The sequence below is a fragment of the Rhea pennata genome, chromosome 2 (assembly GCF_028389875.1).
Source record: "Rhea pennata isolate bPtePen1 chromosome 2, bPtePen1.pri, whole genome shotgun sequence".
Classification (NCBI taxonomy): domain Eukaryota; kingdom Metazoa; phylum Chordata; class Aves; order Rheiformes; family Rheidae; genus Rhea; species Rhea pennata.
Window position 1 is genome coordinate 18022720 of NC_084664.1, and position 21003 is coordinate 18043722.

The 21003-nt window shown below is 37.5% G+C and overlaps 1 protein-coding gene across 3 annotated transcripts in view; it reads left to right on the plus strand.

Moving 5' to 3' along the window:
• MPP7 (MAGUK p55 scaffold protein 7) overlaps positions 1–20041 on the plus strand; it is a 166141-nt gene extending 146100 nt beyond the window's left edge. For all 3 annotated transcript variants that reach the window (XM_062568998.1, XM_062568997.1, XM_062568999.1), the window contains 6 exons: positions 3606–3776; positions 10618–10698; positions 12596–12689; positions 13787–13895; positions 15386–15529; positions 16916–20041. In XM_062568998.1, the coding sequence (XP_062424982.1) occupies positions 3606–3776; positions 10618–10698; positions 12596–12689; positions 13787–13895; positions 15386–15529; positions 16916–17095 (779 nt within the window). In that variant the 3' untranslated portion in view covers positions 17096–20041. The remainder of the gene's footprint in view (positions 1–3605; positions 3777–10617; positions 10699–12595; positions 12690–13786; positions 13896–15385; positions 15530–16915) is intronic.
• The last annotated feature ends 962 nt before the right edge of the window (positions 20042–21003 follow it).

Here is a 21003-nt window from a genome sequence, read left to right on the forward strand (position 1 = left end):
GAGAAGTATCTGCAAGTCTTCGTAATAACACAAAGTTAGTCTCAGATACTATACATTTCGTTTAATACGTGAACAAAAATAGTAAAAGCATGCTTTTTGCAATTAAGAAATATTGCTTAGGTGGCACTTCAGTTTTACTTGGGTAGGCATGGCTTAAGCATGGTGGAAATCTCCAGTGCCACACCAGGAAAGAATTCTTGGAAAGGACTGTGAAAATTTTACTATTTAGGAACTTGTTCCTTTTCTTTTTGTTTTAAGCACATATATTCTTAATTTGTTGTCAGGTACGTTGTCCTAAAAGTACAAGATTTATTGTAGTCTTAAAATATAACAATAAATAAATCTTAATCAGCTTTTAAGATTACCCCTTCTCTGCACTAAATAAGACTTCTTTATGTGCGATTTATTCATGTTCGCATAACTTAAAGATGAATGTATTGCTTATAAAATGCAACCAAAATTCAATAGAAAATATTTATTAATGGTTCTTTATACAGTAGCTCCTGAAGGTCAATGTAAAGCTAAGCTACATGTATAAGGATATATAATTGCAGATGTGAGAGAGAGAAAATCATATTTCCAGGAATGCAGTAGCAGTATCGTAAAAATGTTGGATGTATTTGAAACAATCTCATCCTTTCTCTCATTACTATATGTTTTCCTTGCTTTTGAAAGCTGCTTTAAGCAAGCTGCTTTAGGATTCTGTATTCAGATGTGCTTTGCAGAACAGTTAAAATAACATTAAAATTGACAATAGTGTTTAAGTGGCGAAGCAATCAACCTGTGGTAGGTTTTTAATATTCTGTAGTTTCACAGAGCATCCCTAGCACACTACAGATAAATCAGTCATACTGGAAATGTGCTTAGCTATCTCTGGCCACCATGTTTATTTTTTAATTAATATAATGACTTTTGCATAACATCAAAGTTCCAGATGAAGTTGCTGTTGAACTTTCTTAAAAAACAAGGAAATACTAGTATTTTCACATTACAAGTCAGTTTGATTCACAGAAATATTAAATGTTTTAATCCAGGAAGCATATGTTAGTAGCGCAAACCTATGACCTGAGTTGTTATGATGATTTACATGTAGTCTGTAAAAGTGATCAGAGAGGAATTAGCCTAAAGACAGCATTGAAGGATTTTCTTCTTCTCTCTTTTCTTACACAAAGAAATCAGATTTTTTTTCTCATTTAAGAGAATAAGGAATTAAAATTATTAAATAACTCACCATCTGACAGTTTGATAGTGAAACCTGAACACACACAGTGCATGGAGAAAAGAGGAACAAATTATGAAAGCTTTTACTAAAGTCTAACAGCAGAGATTGAATTGGTGATTAAGATTTTGCATGAAGGAGACTTCTTCTTAAGCTTCCACAGTTTAACATTTAAGCTGAGATTAAGAAACCTGTTGGTAAATGTACTACAACCTGGAGACCCGGAAGAGTGGTTTGGCTTCGTTTGACTTCTACTCTTCTCTTAAAAGAGAGTTTGAAAATGATTGCCTTTTAATACAGAGCTGAATCTTCTTTAGAAATGTGGATTCTGGGTTTTGAGACAGCTCTTTGTTCTGTCAAATATTCAGTAAATGTTGAAGGATTCTTTTTTTCATAAAATAATGAAACAGACCAATTTTCAGCTGATTGTAAGGTAACTGATTTTTTTAAAAAAAAAAAAAAAAAAAAAAGGAAAGAAAAAAAGGCCTTTTATATTAGGCTTCAGGAAACCTGTAATCCATTTCATGTATCTGTATTGCTAGTATTATTTAGTATTATTTTTAACTTTTCTTTGTATAATTAGAGGTACATTGTTAGCAAGAAAATATCTGTGTTCTGGCCATCCATGCACTGGTATTGACAAGATCCCCCAGGTCCTGTGTCAAGGGTCTGTGGTTACGATTATCAGGGTTTCAACAAGGCTTTTATAACTGCAGTTGCTACAATGTTAATATTCTTTTTGAAATAATAAAACGCTTTATTTCAGTCTATTTCATTATGTTTACAGATCACATATTTTGGTCTGTCTTCTCTCATTTCAGCCTACCTTCCTATTCTAGGCAACACTGCAGTTTCAGGTATCATCATCCTTTTCTGGGAGCATTAGCTCCTTTCCTTTTTACGTTAATTTTCAGTTTACTTACTCATATCTTTAATATTGATGGGTTGATATCACTGTATTCTCAGAGAAATTTTCCTTCCTTGTTTGTATGTATGCCTGTGTTGTAAACACCCATAGGTGTAGAGACTCACATCAGTGAAATAACTTGGTTAACATGCTTCGTGATCCAAGCTGTGCAAAGATTCCTGCTAGATGGAACTATTTGTGTGCAAAATACGATGCTTGTATATCTGAGGCTCACGGATCTTGCTCCAAGTCTGATTTGAAGTATTTGCAGAGCTGAGTCTTGAATTTGCCAGACATTACTTTTGAAGAAAAATTTGTAATATGATTACTTTCATAAACATCTAAAAATAAGTGCTTTTAAAAGTTTATTAAAACATATTGCTGAAAATTCTAGGGTCATCAAAAGTTTACATGTATTTACTGTCCTATGAAATATCCGGGGGGGGGGAAGGTGTTGGGATTGTTCAGCAATTGTAAAGTGTAGTTTCTATTTTATTTTTCCAAATTATTTTTTATTATTCCAAAATAATGAAATCTGATTTGCAATCTGGTCATCTAGTTCCTTCTAGAAAAAAAGCCATGCCATAGGGATACCAGTAAAACACATATAAAGTATTTATTTGAAAAAATATAATCATTAATGATGCAGAATATTTGTTTTTAACATGTAATAGAAGGTGTTATGGCACCGTTCTACTTGAAACTGCTTATGATTATTACCTCTGAGAACATTTAAAAGCTGTGTGAAATTTTGTTTATAGATTCACGCTATCATATGCATTATGTGGGTACCATGTTGTCTAAGGTATTTCATGGTGTTTTGGAGTTTAACTAACAGTACTTGATTTTTATTTTTAATGTCTTCAGAAAAGGTTGTATGCATTTTTTCATGCTGTCAGGATGGAGCTAAGCAAAAAAAAAAAAAATAAAAAAATTCAAGGAATTAATTTTCATTAACCATTTCAGCCACAGGATATGTTGTATTTAATGTCTGTGTGCCATGGTGATTTACTAGAAATGCATTAAGATTGCATGAATGTTTTCCCTTGTATATATATGTGTGTGTGTGCATGTGTATATATATAATCTATAAAAATATATGATATCAAATTACCTAAATACATTAACAAATTGTTGTAATTATATTTTATCTTTTTATATATTGTCTGTTTTTGCAATTGTGATTTTATTGGTAGTCTTATATTTTCACTTTAAATAGGAATCTGATATCGTTTTAAAATGTGGGATAATATTGTTCTAATGACCTGGCTATGTTATAATATATAATGCATTATTGTTAGTTTATTAAATTTATAATACTTCTATATAATTCTATAATACTATTAAATATGTAATTCACATATAAAATATAATACATTTTTTATCCTATGCACTAATCCTCAAATGTTTGGAAGAGACTGTTTTCATATATTTTGAGGAGACATTTCTTACTTTGAAAACTTCCTATTCTTATTGCAGCCGGTTTTAGAAGAAGCTTTCGTCTTAGCAGAAAAGATAAAAAAACAAACAAGTCTATGTATGAGTGCAAGAAAAGTGATCAATATGATACAGCAGATATCCCAACATACGAAGAAGTTGCAAAATACAGACGACAACCTAATGAAAAATACAGGCTTGTAGTCTTGGTTGGTAAGTTGTTTTCTTTATTTTTAACCTGGTAAAACAGACAACAGCTGGTTAGCACAGTGCTTATCACTCAGGTTGGAAGGGACTTCAGGAGATCATCTAGTCCAAACTCCTGCTCAAAGGAGGGTCCACGCTCAGTTCAGACCAGTTTGCTGATGGCTTTGTCAAGTCAGGTCTGGAAACCTGCCAAACCTGGAGATTCTACAGCCTCTCTGGGAAGCTGCTCCAGTGCTTCGTTACCCTCAGAGTGGAAATTTTTTCCTTATATCCAATTGGAACCCATCGGTTTCAATTTATGACCTCCTGTCCTCCCACCATGCTCCTCACTCAACAAAGAGACTGACTCTGTCTTCTCAATAAGAATTAGGTAGGTCCTCTGACACCCTCTCTTCTCCAAGCTGAACAAGCCCAGTTCCCTCAGCCTCTCCTCACAGGTCGTGTGCTCCAGCCCCTGACCACCTTGGCAGCCTTCCATAGGACTTGCTTCTGTTTATCGACAGCTTTCATGTGTGGTGGGCCCAGCCTGGCAGAGTAAAGAGCATTTAGTGTTGAGTAAAGAGGAAGAATCACTTCCTTGCACCTACTGGCCATGCTCCTGTTGATGCCTCCCAGGGTGCTGTTAGCCTTCCCTGCCACCAGGCATGCCCTGCGGACTTGCACTTGAGTCACTGCCCACCAGGACCCCAGGTCCTTTCAGCAGAGCTGCTCCCCAACCAGTCAGCCCCCCACCAGTGCTGTTGTAGGAGTTCTTCTGTGCAAGACTTTGCATTTGTCCTTGTTGAATTTCACGAGGTTTCTGTCAGTCCATTCCTGTGGCCTGTCTGGGTCCCTCTGAACAGCAGCCCTGCCCTCAAGCAAGTCAGCTGCTTCCCCCAGTTTGGTATTGTGTGCAGCCTTGATGAGGGCACGTTCTGTCTCCTCCTCCAGGTTATTGATACAGGTAAGAATCAGGATATGTCCAAGGTAGCCCCCTGAGGAATTCCATTTGTAAACAGTCTCCAGGTAGAGTACAGACCACCTTTGAGTGGCATGTTCCATCCAGCTTTTCACCCGTCTAGTTGTCCACCTATCAAGACAAAATGTAACAACTTGGAATCAGGATGCTGTAGGAGACTGTGTTGAAACCCTTGCTAAAACAAAAGGAGAAGATGGCTTTAAAATGTAGCTGTCAAAGTGATTACTCTGAACTTGGCAGTCAACTGTACTAAAATTCGTAAGAATTAAGGCAGTAGGAACACAGCCTTCTGCTCTTACAGATCAATCAATATTGGCATGTGGAAAAAGAGAGAAAAAGAATAAATTTCTGTGATCAGCTGAGGCAGAATATATAGATGGAAGGCAACAAAGCTATGACATGTGTTAGAATAAGTAAATATACAAGTTGAGAGGAAGGTAGGTAAGAGGTAGACTTCTGTGCCCCAAAAGCAGATGTAAACGTAGTTGCAGAAGGCAGACATCAAGGTGTCATTCCTAGTCAGCTTTCTGTTGTTCTATAATTTGTCAGTACCATGGGTCTCCCACAGCAGTTAGTGTCTAATCAAAATGCATTGCTTCAGTTGTCTGAAAAAAAGAGAAAATATCTTAAATTTTTTAGAAGTTACCAGAATGTCTAATTATTTTTTGTTTCTTTCGCTGTAGCACATAGGTTGATGCTTCATTAGAAAAGTCTCCTGTATTCTGAAGGCAGCAGAGCAGGAGAAATATGACCCTCTGTCAGGGACTGTTACAAACTGTTGAGTGGCTCTGTTTTTATATCACTCATATCCAAGGGAACATTAAATTTAGTTTTTAATAAACAGTTTTGTCACTCTCCAGCACTAAAATTCAGCCACCTACTAGTGTGATCACTGTGAGATTGTGGGCTATATACAACAAGTAATAACATGGTTGAGTTGATTTTACACTTACATCAACAGAGTGCAGTGCAAAAGTGTGATAAGTAGACGTTTTATAACAAATTGCATATGTCTGATCTAAGGAATACCTAGAGATTTCATTTGATTTTTGTTGTAATAAATCACATGAAGAAAGTGTGCTTTTTCAGTAACAAAAGCAGTTCAGAAATTTATTGCAGACTTCAGTAATTCTAATGTTTTTTCTCTGGATATTAAGAGCAGCTTAAGTCTGGCCAATACCATAAAAACGTCTTGGGCAAAATGTGGAAAAACTAGCAGAGCTAAGCAACACAGGTACAGTAGAAGTGAACACTTTTAAAAAGCTTTTTGTGTGCCAGTAGCAGCATTCAATATAATCTGTCAAATATAATTTGGGTATTAGTACCAGGAAAAAAAGGACAGTAATTAATTTATAATCGAAATAGTTGGGTGCTTGACATGTACAATGTACAATGTGCAATGAACTAAACACGTTGGAAGTTTTTTTTAGATTTTTGCCGTGTTTTTTCTGAGGGGAGGCTGAGGGGAGAGGGGGAGACCTGACAGCTTTGAAGTGGAAATTTCTTCTGGCTTGATTTTAAATTGCTGTAGCTTAATTAACAGATTGCAAGTTGCATGTGTGGTAATTTTTAGTCTCTTCTAATGTGAGATGTATTAGGTTCAGGTTCAGCTAGACCTTGTCTGCAAATGTACATCGATGAATACATGTCCTTGGGGCTAAAATAGTGGATTATCTGGAGCAGTAATAATGCAGGTGATTCTCCTGTGCTGTCTTTTAATTGTTATGAATGTGATGAGCCCACTGAGAACAAAATTATCCAAATACCGTAAGACTAGTATTTTTCTGGTAACTTACTGCTCCCAGCCTACCCACACATCACTGAAGTTTTCCTTTCATAAATGTTGCATGCATCCTAAGAATGATACCTTGCAGCCCTATCAGGGAGGGGCAGAATATTTTAATATTAAATATGTTTTTAGACAATCGAATTTTTATTTATGTTAATGAACAAAAGTCCTGCTCACAAAGGCTTCTTCTTGAGTGATTGTGAGGGCCAAACTAGCACAGAATGCATTTCCTAAATATCAGAATGGACGCACCATATAAAGCAAGCTCAGTAACAACAAACTATTAGCATGTGTCCCAGACCATGTACAGTTATGTGCATATAGTGTGATTGCCAGAGGCATTCAGAGCCTGAGTAGTCCCTTTCAGGTCATCTATGGTGAGGCATCTGCCTTAAGTGGACAGTGGTGGCAGCAAAGATCAGAGGTGTGGACGAGTGAAGGAGCAGTGTTTATTGGTATGTGACATAAATTAAAGAATGTGCTCTATCCCAGAGCTAGGCTGTCAGTACTCCCCTCAGTGGTGTCCTCTGGTCACCGATGCAAACAAATGGCATCTGTAATTCAGGTTTGGAATAAAAAACATTTTGGAAATGCTCTATATTGTTATAATTCTTGCATTTAAAAAAAATACCCATCACTTTTGGTTTTGTTGTGAAGGACCAGCCAGGTCTGTCTCAGCAAGGAGAGGATGAGATGGAGTGCCTCTTGGCTTTCTTTTTTTTCCTGGCTTTCCTTTAACATGTACAAAGACTGTTGAGGAGTAGCTTGTAGAGACCTAATAGATCTACAGCAATACTGTAGGAAGATGGCATACTATGCCCATATTGCTTCAAGTAAACCGTCTGGTTAGTGATTACTGTCTCCATTAAACCTTCCTGGCTAAAGGCACGGGTAGGTCAGCATGATTCAGTGATGTCTGATTTACAAAGAATGCAATATTTATATAGGCTAATCTTGCCTGTGGGAACACCAGTGTAACCTCCCTGTTCTTCCTTCAGTGAACGGCAAATTTAGAAATACTCCCACTGCTAGTCATTATTTACTGAAACACAAAATAATGAGGTTCTGCTTTCTGCCTCATACCTAATTGTTTCCACAAGTGCTACAGTTGGACGTGCGTGTGCAGTCGTTGCTTTGTAGCAATCAGTTGTACTAGAGAGAAGGAGTAATTCAACTACAGAAACCAGTCTTTTACCTAACTTCCAAAATCTTTTCTGAAAGGCAACTTTCTTTTTTGTGTCTCAAATAATATATTTCTAGTAGCTGAATATATATCTATTTGTGAAGAATGACTTGTCAGATTAGCCTTCCTGACTCTTGAACTTGCATAAAATGTTACTTCCAGTTTTATTCAGACGTGTATGTGGTGCAAAACTTAATGCAAGTTTTAATGATTTTTGGTCTTAAGGCTGCAAGCGTCTCTCAGTCAGGTGAAGTAGGCACTATAGTTTATTTTTGCAAGATTCAACCATAATTTAGTTTACATGACTCAAGATGGAACAGCAATTGACGTAAATATTCCTCTAAAAATAAACAAAATATTGCTAAATCTCTTGCCATAACACTAAATATTGCTGCATGGGTTGTTCTGTAGTAAAGCTAAACCTTCCTACAGTCATGGGGCTCACATCCCTTGCATTTTCCTATAAGAATTTGGATTGTCTTCTTCAATCCTGATGCATTGTTCTCTTCCTGAGTTCAAATCATATGTTCAGATTTGTAATTATTGGAAACCTGTGTCTTTCTTGGTTGCATCAAAATGAATGTTCAGAGTAGAAGTATACATTACATTTGGGAAATGTAGTATAAAAAAGCATAATTAACGGCACTGCTAATTAGGTATCAGCCTTCAGTGTCAATTTGCTACACTTACGAGAGTTCTACAAAGACAGCACTGAATCAGAAGGCTCTACACCTTTTAGTAGTTAAATTCAAAGGTGATTTTAACATGGTAATCTGTAAGGAGAGATGGTGATGTTTTGGTATGAAAGCAGATTTTATCTAAGTTTCAAAGCATTTGTGACAATATATGAAGCCTGGGCTCTTCATATATAAATAGAGCTAAAAGTATATTGTTGATTTAACAGCATGTAAACTAAGGAAATAATATTTGTGTAAATTTGATGGGAAATATTTTTTGCTTTAAAGAAATACAATGATTTTGTTTTACTTGAATTGTACTTATTCTTTCATTCTGCCTTGCTAAGATATGTTAAGGATTTTAGTTACTTTCCTTGCAAAAATTCTTACTTGCTTAAACAACTTTACAATTAGAAAAGGTACCATGTTTTTAAAAAGATTGTGAACAAAATTAATGTCATTAGCTGCATGATACATTGCTTTCCTCTGCAGACGTGCACCAGTAGAGGCTGCTGTACACCATATTAAATAAACATTTATACATACTGATAGATTAATTTACAGGCAGGTCAGAGATGGAACTTGAAATGTAGTTGTGTGTTTAACTTATGTAAACTTATAAAATTATAAATGCAGAAGCGTTAAGATTTTACAGAGAGACCATAGTCTGGGTATAGTAGAAAGCATTTGCTTTTCATCATTATGTGTTTCTAACTTCAGACAGGACGGGTAGTCATTTCTGGAAATTGGCATCTAAAGGTGCTGAAGCATCAGTCTTTCCTTCCCAATACCAGACTTTTAATAGTAATTAACCAATAAATCACTATTTCCTTAAAATGTTTATAGAATTTTATGTCTAGTTTATAGAATGTCTCTATTAAAAAGCATTCAATGAATACGTGTATCACTTCTAGAAGAATAGCAGGATTCTTCCTTAAAAGCACATGTATTGTCCTTGTATTATTTGGGTTATGCTTCAGATGACTCACTGTCCTCTAAGCTCTGCTTTTGACCTAGCTCTGAGGACACAGAGCACCGTCAGACACACACAAGAGCACACCGAGCTGTGCTGCCTCCGCACGCGGACCTCTCCGCAGCCCACCGCGGCCGAGGGCCCCTCCACCCACTGGGCAAACCGACTGGAGCCCGCAGGAAGGAGGTCTGGGGGTGGTGAGCGACTGCCCCACATAGCCTGTGAGCCCTCACCAGCAATCTGAATTCTGAATCTGAATTCTCCCTGAAACTTGTCCTTCCACCCAAGGCACCGCAGCCGAACGTCTGGAGTTGGGGATAACGAGGAGAGCAAAGGGACTGTCTTCTCATCCATTTCCAGGACAGCAGGACTCAGATGGAGGTGGAGGAGAGGGGTAAAAAAAAGCCCTGGGAAAATTCCATGCAGGCTTTGTTTCTCCTGCCATCCTCTTTCCAAGAGTGGTTTCTCTTTGGCAGCCGCACGAAGAAGGAAACATTTATTTTGGACCAGTTCAGCCAGCAGGCAGGAGACAAGAAGCATTTAAAAGAAAAAACAGTAACAACAAAGGAAGAAACAAACCCACCCAAATAGGTTGTGGCCTGGGGAATGCTCTGAGCATGGAAGGGAGCTGCTGTCCCTGTGCAACGTTGTGCTGACCCGCTCAAGAGATGGGTGGGAGAGTTGCATCCTGCCATGGTCCGGACTGTGCTTGCTGCGTCCGTCTGAAGTTTGCTGCTGGGGGTGGAAGGAGTAGTATGCACAGGGCAGAGTGGGAGCAAGTCTTCTGCTGGGGAAGGCGTGCAGTGGAGAGCTGAACACACCACGTGGCGAGTTCAGTCTGTGAGAGTTTGGGATTCTGTTCCTGCAGAATGAATGCAAACCAAGTGGTTAGGCTGGAAGGCTGCAGGTTAGGGTGCAGGGGTCTGAAGTAGACCTGAGAACAGCAATGTATGTATTTTGGAGGAAGGGAGTGAGGGAAGCTCAAGTTGCTACAGCAGACAAGAAAGTTGGCTTTGCTGTCAACTTTTTGACTGACTTTTCCTTAAGAATAATAAAGCTAGAACAGAATAACTACCAACTCTAATCTCCTGAAACTCATCAGTACTACATATCTGATATAGTATCCACAGGCATTCCTAAATGACTCTGATCAAAAAACCAATATATATTATAGCTATATAATATGTCGTCTTATCTCAGGACATATTTATGCCTTAAGAATAGAGAAAACTATCTGTTGGGAAAAAGCATGATATTTTTCTTTCAGGTCCTGTAGGGGTTGGACTTAATGAGCTTAAGCGGAAACTGCTGATCAGTGACACCCAGCATTATGGGGTAACAGTGCCACGTAAGTAAAAAATACATTTCTGCTGTATTAATGCTCTACTTAGTTTACAGAAACTGAAGATATTTTCAAATTTGGGCCTCTAAGTCTAAGCTTGGCATCGAGATAACTTTTCTAATCTTTAAAAGCGCTGCTGCAGTTCTGTTTTAAATAGCATTGATTAAACTGATAAGATATTTTGCCTCAGAGGCATTGCAGTAGCTTTTCAGTGCAAGTTTAATGTGATTGATGTCAGCAAAGTTCAATAAATGAAACTCTTCTGAAGAACACCCTGGATTCAGCTGTAAGGCAGTGAAGCATGCTGCCTTACCAGTTCTTCGTTTCTGTGCATCCAAATGGCCTTTAGATATTAGATAGTCTCAGACAGGCTGACAGATGAAGACTAATGATAAACAGTTTCATCCTATCAATAAATGAATTAAATCCATTTGATTAGCCTTAGAAAAGTTTATTTGTTTTTTCTTTTCCCTTCCCCATATCTGACCAAGTTGTGTAGTTTGTGTAACATTGTTCTAAGTAACATTGCTTTATAGGAACTTCTATAGTACATTACTGGATTTTCTTTACTGTGGATGACTTGACAGCTTTAGTTAAACTTTTATTTGGTGGTCTACATACTACCTGTAATTTTACCTCCTAGTAGGACTAGACCTCCTAGTCCTTTAAAAATATAGATCTGACATTCTGAACTTGGGAAATACTGTCTCAGGGTTTTTTTGCAAATACAGGTATTCTATAAAGTATATATTTGAGATTGCTAGATGGAAAAATGCATACATTTGTCTTCAGCAATTTATTTGATTTGCAAATATTTGCCTCAGCTTCATCTTGAAAACAACAAAAAAAGCCAGATGTTCCCAAATATTTAACCTATTGAAGCATATGCAATCCCTTACCCAAAACTATTTCTCTAAAATTGCCAGTGTTCATTAAACTGCCTTTTCTCTTTTCTCCTCAAAATTTGTGGTTATAATTTAGAACAAACAAGTAGAGAAATCCATCTCCCTGAAATTCAGTAAGTCAGAACTTTCAAGGAGACCAGGGCGTTCCTGTCGTGGAAATGTTTCTTTTTGTGTCAGCCTAAGAGCAGCATGACATCAAGTGACATTGTAGGATGCGTTTCTGCCAGCAGGATGGGTATGTTCAGATGGGATGGAGAGCGGTCAAGTGCAAATTGTAATGAATATGAATTTGTAATGGACTCGTTATTCCTAAGTGGCAACCCCACAAATAAGTTTTATTCAAAAGCAAAACCTTTGTACCTTGACATACATTGTACTGTTGCATTCTGCGTATCCCCCTTTTTATCTTGTACTTGGGGGGAGTAAAAAGGAAATATGCAGAATGCAAATTATAATACAAGACTACTGAAAGAAAAAGAATTTCCTTTTTGATCACCAGAAACAGGAAAGCACTCAAGCATAAAATTCACACCCCATTTTTTTATTATCATGCCTCACATACCATAGCTACAAGTGTTATTAGCGAACATAACATTTTATAAATCAGGTTAGTGAACTTTGTTTCCCTTTATGGTCTCGTATGCTAATAAGTTGCACAAGTGGCAAGGTGGGGTAATTGTTATGGACTGCTGTTCGTTTTATTGTTCAGCTGTCTGTTCTGCTTTTATTGGGATTTTTCCACTACTTAATAAAAATGATAATCTGACACTTACCCAGTAATATTTTTCCTTTGCATGCTTTATAGCCTCAATCCGGTCAGGTACTCGAGTGCCGCCTACCAGACCTAGAGCAGCCTTAAGTACTTTGGAAGTTAGAGAACTGCTGTGCTTAGAGTCACAAAAGGCTTGTGTACTTTTGAATGTTTTATCAACCCATTTGCATTACACTGTTTTGCCCATCTTTCCCCCCCTTTTTTTTTTCTTTTAATGAAACTGCAGACACTACCCGAGCAAGAAGAAGCCAAGAAAGTGACGGTGTTGAATACATTTTCATTTCCAAGCACTTGTTTGAGACAGATGTACAGAATAACAAGTATGTTGAAGAGATTTTACCTGAAATTGAAGCATAGTTTAAAAAATGGCTTTATTATAAAATGTAGCTGGTTGTAATTTTAGGTAATATTTCAAAGTGGGTGTAAGTTGCAGTGATTTGAAGATGTATAAAAATTACATTTTAATATCTAAGCAGTTCAGAACAGCTGCAAAAAACACAGAACAAAAAAGTACTATGTACAAAACAGAAGTGTTTTTGAGTTTCCAAGTGGTTTCAGTATTGCAGCTCATCAGTAACACACTGAAATTGCTAGTGTTCAAGAAGGGGGAGCAATCTTTTAATAGAATATTATCTGTCATGGCAATGAAGTGTTGCGATGCCAGGAGGAGGAGCCTGGAAATGCTGCAAACATGCTTAAATCAATGTTTGTGTAGTTACACGCTCTTTCAGGACAGGCACTTCCTGTTCTTTTAAATTTAGAGACCTACAGTGAAGCCCCTCACCCTAAACTCTCCAGAAATTAAACTAAAATGAAGACAATGATAGCATCATGCTCCCTAGCAGCCTATAAAATACTGTAGTTTGAAATTCTGCCCCAGTGTTTCAGAGGGCAAAAGTGTATTAGACACAAAGCTGTGGGTTTTATTGAAACTTCAAACTGTGCTTTGCTTTTTTGGCAAAGAGTGCTTGGACTTTTATAGCACATAACCAGCCGCCTTGGTTCCATTAGCACCATGCTAGCTCCTCCTCCTCTTCTGAGACAGAGAATTTGGCTATTCTGTAGTGTGCAATGAAATTTCAGTAGTTTCTATTGTTTAGCTTATCCACTGTTTTATTGCATTGCATTAGTTCAGAAAAAGAGGTGATGGAAAACATCAGTGGGCTGTTGCACTGTGGTACCTTTTTTGCTTTAACTGTAACACAAGCAGGTGTTACTGATTTGAAAGTGGTAAAATAGAAGATTTCTTAAAATTGACATGCTGAAGTACTTGACAGCATTTCCTTTATAAAACATGGTAAAACTCACATGTAAAGTAAAATATATCTGCTCCTGAATTAGATCTTATAAACCAAACTGATAAGTTTTTTCTGGAGAAAATGGAAATGGTTCCAGTTGTTTTCACCTTTTGCCACAGGTTTATTGAGTATGGCGAATATAAGAACAACTACTATGGTACAAGTTTAGACTCCGTTCGATCCGTTCTAGCTAAAAACAAAGTTTGTTTGTTGGATGTGCAGCCTCATGTAAGTAAGCACTTCTTTTGGCATCTTGTAGTTAGTTCCCTGTGCTACAAACTGAGATTCCGGGGAAAAAAACTTTGTTTCTAGAAAAGTATGTTTCATTCCATGCTGAATTTCTATTGCGCAAGCTTGCTGGGTGCCTTTATCATAGCAAGACTACCTGAAGGAGGAGGAGAAGGAACTTTGAATACATATTGGCAGATGTTCATCTTAGCAATTAACTGATTGAAAGCCTGCAGCATAACACTGAAGATTTAATTATAAAATGATCCAGTATTTTCATTCATCTTTCTGCTGTCCTGGGTTAGAGTTTTTCTCAAAAATCAGCTTTAGTTTCAGAATCCTGAAAGTATCCTTGAGCGTCCAGGGTATCCTTGAGCATATCCTGGAGCAGTCAGCAACTCTCTCTCAGACATTTAACTGCCTGATTTCAACAGGACTGTTCACGTAAAGGGTTTCTGTGCAGGATGGACATAAGGCGAGGGACACACTAAGTGTAGTGCTGGCTGGGTGATTGGCAAGAACATTCCTGTCTAAACCACCCGTTCTTGTGTTGGCCTTGTCTTTGAGCTCAGCTGAACAGCCCCACTGGGAATTTTGTGCTCCTAATAACTGCAGGGCCTCTAGGAGGTCAACTAGTTTGTTTAACTCTAGCCAAGCTATTTCTTCTCCCGGCGTGGGTGACTTTAGTGTGGCTCTGCACAGCTGTGGCTTTCGAACCCCTGGCAGCCCGCAAACACTTGCAAGAGTGGTCTCTGCTGCGGGGCTTTGCCACGGGGCTACCCTGGCCGTGCTGGCCCAGGAGGCTCGGACGGACGAGGCAGCCCTTGCGCCGTGGCAGGAAGGGACCGGGGGGCAGGGGCGGGGGAGGCCAGTATCACCCCCGGCACGGCCAGCACAGCGCGGCGGCTCCCGGAGCGCCCGCTCTCCTCGGGAGCTCCCGCCTGGGAGCCCCTCTGGGATCCCGCTCTCCCACTTACCCCTGATTCTGTAAGTCAGTCAGTCACCTGGTTCTCTCGGGAAGAGCAAATAGCAAGGAATTACTCAGTGCACAGATGGTACTAAAGAGAACAGATGACTCACCTGTTGCGACTGAGTGTCACAAACACCTTTGTACATTTCTTTCCAGGGGTATAGAAAGGGTTTTTTCCTTCTAAAATCTGTTATTAAACTGGTCCTCCCCTGCTGACCTTCCTGTTGCTCCCCCTGCTTCTCTGGCTGCAAGTGGCCGTACTAGGGACAGCCTGGCTTTTGCCAAGGCGATTTAGCAGCAGCCCATGTGGAAATTAAGAATTTTCTTACCATTTGCAGAAAAAATTCTTGTTATGTGAATTGATGCTAATCAACAAAGTGGAATAGCATTAAATGAAAAATAGTCTTTTAGAAATGCTTTATAGGGTTGGGTTTTTTTTTGTTGTTAGTGGACAGTTTGCTTCTATTACAGTAAATTCCACTGTGAGAAATAAACTAATTTACATCTTTCCTCTTCCCAGACAGTGAAACACTTACGGACCTATGAATTTAAACCATTTGTTATATTTATAAAGCCTCCATCACTTGACCGGTTGAGAGAGACCAGAAAAAATGCAAAGATTATTTCAAGTAAAGATGATAGGGGAACTGCAAAACCCTTTACAGTAAGTATATTTAGATTTGGTAAAAACATGAGAACTTGTTAAGAGTTTTTTTGTGCTCGTTTACCTTGAATTAAAGGTTGTTGCTGGTCTTCACGGGATCCCGTTCGGAGTGCTTGTCGGGGTTTACACCTGCTATACATACTGTCTCCCAGTCTCTCGCGCATCCTAAGCTTGCCTGTGGCATTTGCGTTGTTTATATATATGCTCATGCATTACATTTCCAGGGTGCTCCGTTTGATTTTATGTCATTGCAGAACCCAAAATGCAAGAAGTACATTTTTATGAGAGATAATGCTGTGGCTTTTCTTTAAAACTGCTGTATGTGGGCTCAGATGTCTCTAAGTATAAGAAATTCCCTGTTTTATCAGGTATATTATTGAATCTAAGTTTAGAGCAACCCTCAAATATAAAACATTAATTTAAAAAGTAAATGTTTCTTTAATTAAAAACCTACATCCATTAGTAAGAGACTTTTTTTTTCTTTTGAATAACTGTTACAAGTAAATAAACACTATAAGAAAGAAAGAAAAAAAATCTAAGCAAACAACAAATGCTACTCACTGTCAATAATCAGAAAAAATATTAGTCAGGTTGCCCAAAAGTAACCTACTTATTTCCTTGAGATATAATGAAATAAGATTTTAATTGAAGCTAAAGCAAAGCAAATCACAGTTAGACTTTGTTATCTACATTTACTTTGTGTATCATTTTCCTTCATTCAGGTGCTCTTTAGAATTTTAAGATTTTATTTCAAGCTAGGTCACTAATGAAGACTCTGTCTGACTAAGATATACTTTTGAAATAGTTTGGAAATCTTGCACGGTTGGAATATTTTGTATGGTATATGGAATGTAAAAGTAGTTCATTCTTAATAGCAATCTTTTTCAGGACATTGTTTAGTTGGGACAGTTTTAATCTCTCATATAATCAATTAAATTCCTAAGATTTGTTCCCTCCCCAAACCATGAATAGAAATTCACTGTTCTTTTACACATCCACCAAGGTCTTAAAACAATAAAGCCTGTATTGTAAAATAACCCTTGATAATAGCAAGCTGAGACTTCAGTAACAAAGTTTTCAGTATATCATCAAAGTAAACAGAAGGATTTTCTACTGGAATGTTAACACAAAGTGTGTCTACAGTTACCATTTAGTGACTAATTGTGTTGCTGCAAGGGAAAAGAGGAAAGAATTGCCTGTTGAGCAAAGTCTACTTGTAAGAATGTTCTCTGAGATAATTTCAAATGGCAAATTCTGTATTTTTTTAAATAAAAAGTATAGTTTGCATTTCCTAATGAAAAATAAGCAAGTATCTTCAGATTTACCATAGAATTAGTTTATTCAATGTTTCTATGGACTGACTACTCCTTTCACTGATTTTATTAGGAAGAAGATTTTCAAGAAATGATTAAATCTGCTCAGGTGATGGAAAGCCAGTATGGCCATCTTTTTGATAAGGTGATAGTCAACGATGACCTTGCTACAGCTTATAGTGAACTCAAAACAACTTTTGACAGATTGGAGACTGAGACCTTCTGGGTTCCCGTCAGCTGGCTACATTCATAACATTTAAATGTGCAGAACATCTGATGGTGTCTCAGAATCCAAATATGGTGCATTTTTAAGCATTGCTTAATTGCTGTTTTCTTGGTAGGAGGGCTTTATAACTCCACCTGAAGAGCAGGTGCTTGAAACATCGGTCTTATGTTTCTTTGTCTTCAATCCTTCTGTTCAGAATTTTGGGACAGTACAGTCAGATTTAACCCAGGTCTTACTACACTCAAGAAAGTGAGTTAATACTAGTGTAACAAAACTGCCAAACACCACCTTGTCATTCATAAGTCTATCTCCAAGGTAATGATGGTTTTAAACATAACTACTCTCATAAAAATCACATCAGCACTTGGAAATTATCCCATAAGTGCTTGAGAGAACTGAAACAGGCAAAAGTGACCAACATTTTTATGAGGAAGACATCATATTTTAATTAAATTAAGTACCAAGATAAATCTTTTTATTTTTTTAGATGTGAACCTTGTCTTACATGTACAGAGTGATCTTAGTATTCCTTTGCACTTACATGGTCATGAAAAGCAAGATGTATTCAGTGGCTTAATTGTGAAATATTCTGCTGTGAGCATGCATGGATTGAAAGTATTTTCATGCATGCTTTGTGGCACAATAGAGAAAACTCATGGGAATATTTATTTAAATAGCGTAAAAGTTACCATATATATAACTTCAAAATCTTTCTTTGGGATTAATCTTCTGTAAGATCAGTGGTATATTAGTATGAATAACAAAAAATAGAGAATAACTTTTTTTCTTTAAATTGATTTCAAACATTTTAGCATCCTTTAGAATAGTGTTCCCATCAGCAATTTTCTAATAATTATTGAGGAAACCTTTGAGATCTGGAAAGCAATTGGATTAAATTAATTCTTTCTATTGTTTAGTATTTAGTGATCCTTTTTTAATGGTGTAACAGGCATTTTGTCTCCATCTGAAAAAAAATGCTGTAAACTTCAGTATAAAAATATCCTTGACACTGGTCAGACACAGTTAGAAACCTCATATTAAATTTGATGTGGCAATGTAAGCAAATGTATAATAGATTATATTATAGATAATCTGGTAATTTTCTTTATTTACTACTGATATGCAGGAAATGAGTATATCTATAAAGATGAAGTAACACCTGTGTGTTGTGTTGTGCGTGTGTCTTATAAGTACAGAATGTGTATATGAACTTGCTAACTTCAGATCATCACATCTGTGGCATTCAAACAGGAAACAGAGTTATTTCATGTTAATCTGTAAAGAGAGTGTAACTGTCTTGTTTAAAGAAAAAAGAATTTAGTGAAACTTTATATATTTATGGAAGGGTTGAAAAGGGATGTTAAGGTTTTAAATTTCTTGTCAATGTGATCATTTATTGAATGGATTACTAGATCCCTGTAATTTGAAACATCGTCTTTGTAAATTGAGCTCAACATTCCATGTAAATACTGTATTTCATTTTATATGCTGATAAAGCCATCAGATTATTCAGTTTTATTCTAAATGCATATTTAGCCATATTTAATGTGTGGATCATTGCATTTGGCTTAAAGTTGTATGAAACTAATGAAATGCAAGCAACAACAGCAAAACCCCTAGGAATCTGGAAATGTTTATGCAAGAGTTACAGACGTCCTGAATCTCAGTGCAGATACGTGCTCTGCTTTAACAGCTATAATGTGACTTTTGTCAAATTTCACCATTTTTCTGGTGGACTTAAGACTTTTTTGTAACCTAAATAGAAATTTGTTGATTAAATTAATTGCATGCAGATTGCAATGTCAGTTGAACAAAATGTTTTCTATTTTTTTTTATTGCTGAAAGTCAAACGATTTTTCAGGGGATCTGGTATTCAGCATATCTATTTGCTTGCAAGGTGCTGAGTGCACTCACTGTCTCTTGCAGCTACGAAGAACTGTGAGGGCGCTGTGCATCTCTCAGGATCTGGCCATTTTCGACAAGAGGAGCTTTAGTTTTTAATGAAACACTCTGTAAGCACTGCTTCTAACCTGGGGTGTCTCAGAGCGTTACTGCAGAATAACTTTCACGTAGGGGACCTGCTTTTCTCTTTAAGAAATAGATGCTAGGATATTCGGAAAGCTCCCCATTAGGAGCAGTTCTGGTTGTCCTGCAGGCTTTTTTTCCTGTCCTTTTGAAATGATTTTAAATCCCATTGCTGGGTCTCTAGGTTCTCGGAGGACTTTCTGCAGCAGGTTTGCTGTGTTGGGCAGCAGTGAGCTGCACGGCGCTTTGCTCCTTTCACAGAGACACCGACTCTCTGATCCCCAGTGCAGCCCTGGCAGTAATTTCCTAGACAGATGGCTGCCTGCCCCTGTCTCCAAGCCAGAAGTTAATTCCTGACTTGTAACACCTGCGAAAGAAAGGGATCCTCCCCCCCCCCCCAAAAAAAAAAAAAAAAAAGGAATCCAGCAAGCAAACCAAGTAAAATGTGGACAGAGTCTTTAAGGAGTGAGAAATAATTTTAATAGAATTACTAGATTGCTCTTCACCACTGGCCTCCGTGACGCAGGCGGAGATGAACGTCAGGTCAAGGCACAAAATGTCTTATCCCAACAGTTTAGGCAGGACAGAGCCTGCACGATGCAGTGAACTCCGGACCCGCTTGCTCACTTCTTCTGAGGTACCGCTGAGGTGGTGGTTGTTCCTTTTGACTTCTATGGACTTGTGAATGAAGATGACTAAATATGTTTCTAATACTACACATATTCAAGTTGTGCTGTGTGGGTTTTTAGAGAATTGTATGTTTTGACGGCCAAGTCCATATATTTTATTGTGTTTTAGCTGTTTGCCATAGTCAAGCGAATGGTAATTTTTTTAATGTTGTACCAAGCTCTATACTTGAAGTTGCCATCAGGTCATTGGTTGATGTCTTACCTGAAATCTGATCTTACCTTATTATGCAAAATAATAAATTATTGGTAAATCACTAAAGGTGTTACTTTTTTTTTATTGTAAGTTACACCATAAAAGATGTATCTAATGACTTTAAAAGATAAAATGCCTAAGAAGTAAATTGTTTCGTAGATTGTTCCCATAACTATAATGCTTCAAAACAATTATCTTTAAATGGAAAAATAAATCAGCCTAGGACAAGGACTAAAATTCTTAATTTAGCATTTTTGTTATTGAATTCTCCTTCAAAACAGATTTTTACCCCCAAATTATCCATTTTCTTCCTGAGAGGGGACACTCAGACGATGTCACACACTGAGACCCAAAGCTACAAAGCTACTGCACTTCTGTCAACGTTTGTGTAAAGAGATGATTACACAGAAAAGGAATGAAGAAGGTGTCAGCTCTATTAAATATTGCTGCTGCCTTCTTCAGTATAGATCTCACACCTTCCTCTGGCCTATGAGGATGCTTATGGCCATTTATTGTCACGTCACTAGTGAACTTGGCTGTGCTTGCGAAAGTGCTTTTATCACGGTGGTACGTGTCGTACGCCCCTTAGGCTCCTAGTGGGCTCGCAAGGCACAAGGGAGGTGGTGTTCATTCGCAAGACTCAAAGAAGGCAATATTTAACCTGAGTTACTTTTAGCGTTGTGTTGTATTTTTTTCCAGGAAAAAAAATAGCATATACTAGGATTCGAGAGAAGACTTTTAAACCCCTTTCATTTTATTTCAGTGCAGTATTCTGCATTTCCCACATGTACTCAGGTTCAAGTTTCTACTGTGCATGAAGAAATTTTTCTTCACTAAAGATGATATTTAGGGTTTTTGAGATTGTTTCAAAGGACAGATAGTTTCTTCAGAGATTTACAGTTAAAATTATGATCTGAACATATTTTTACTACTACAATGTCTGCAGTCATTTTCCCACAGGATCAAAAGTTTTCTATGTCTGTACCAATGCTTAAAATCATTTGTACTTGCAATTTGCCCGACCTCCT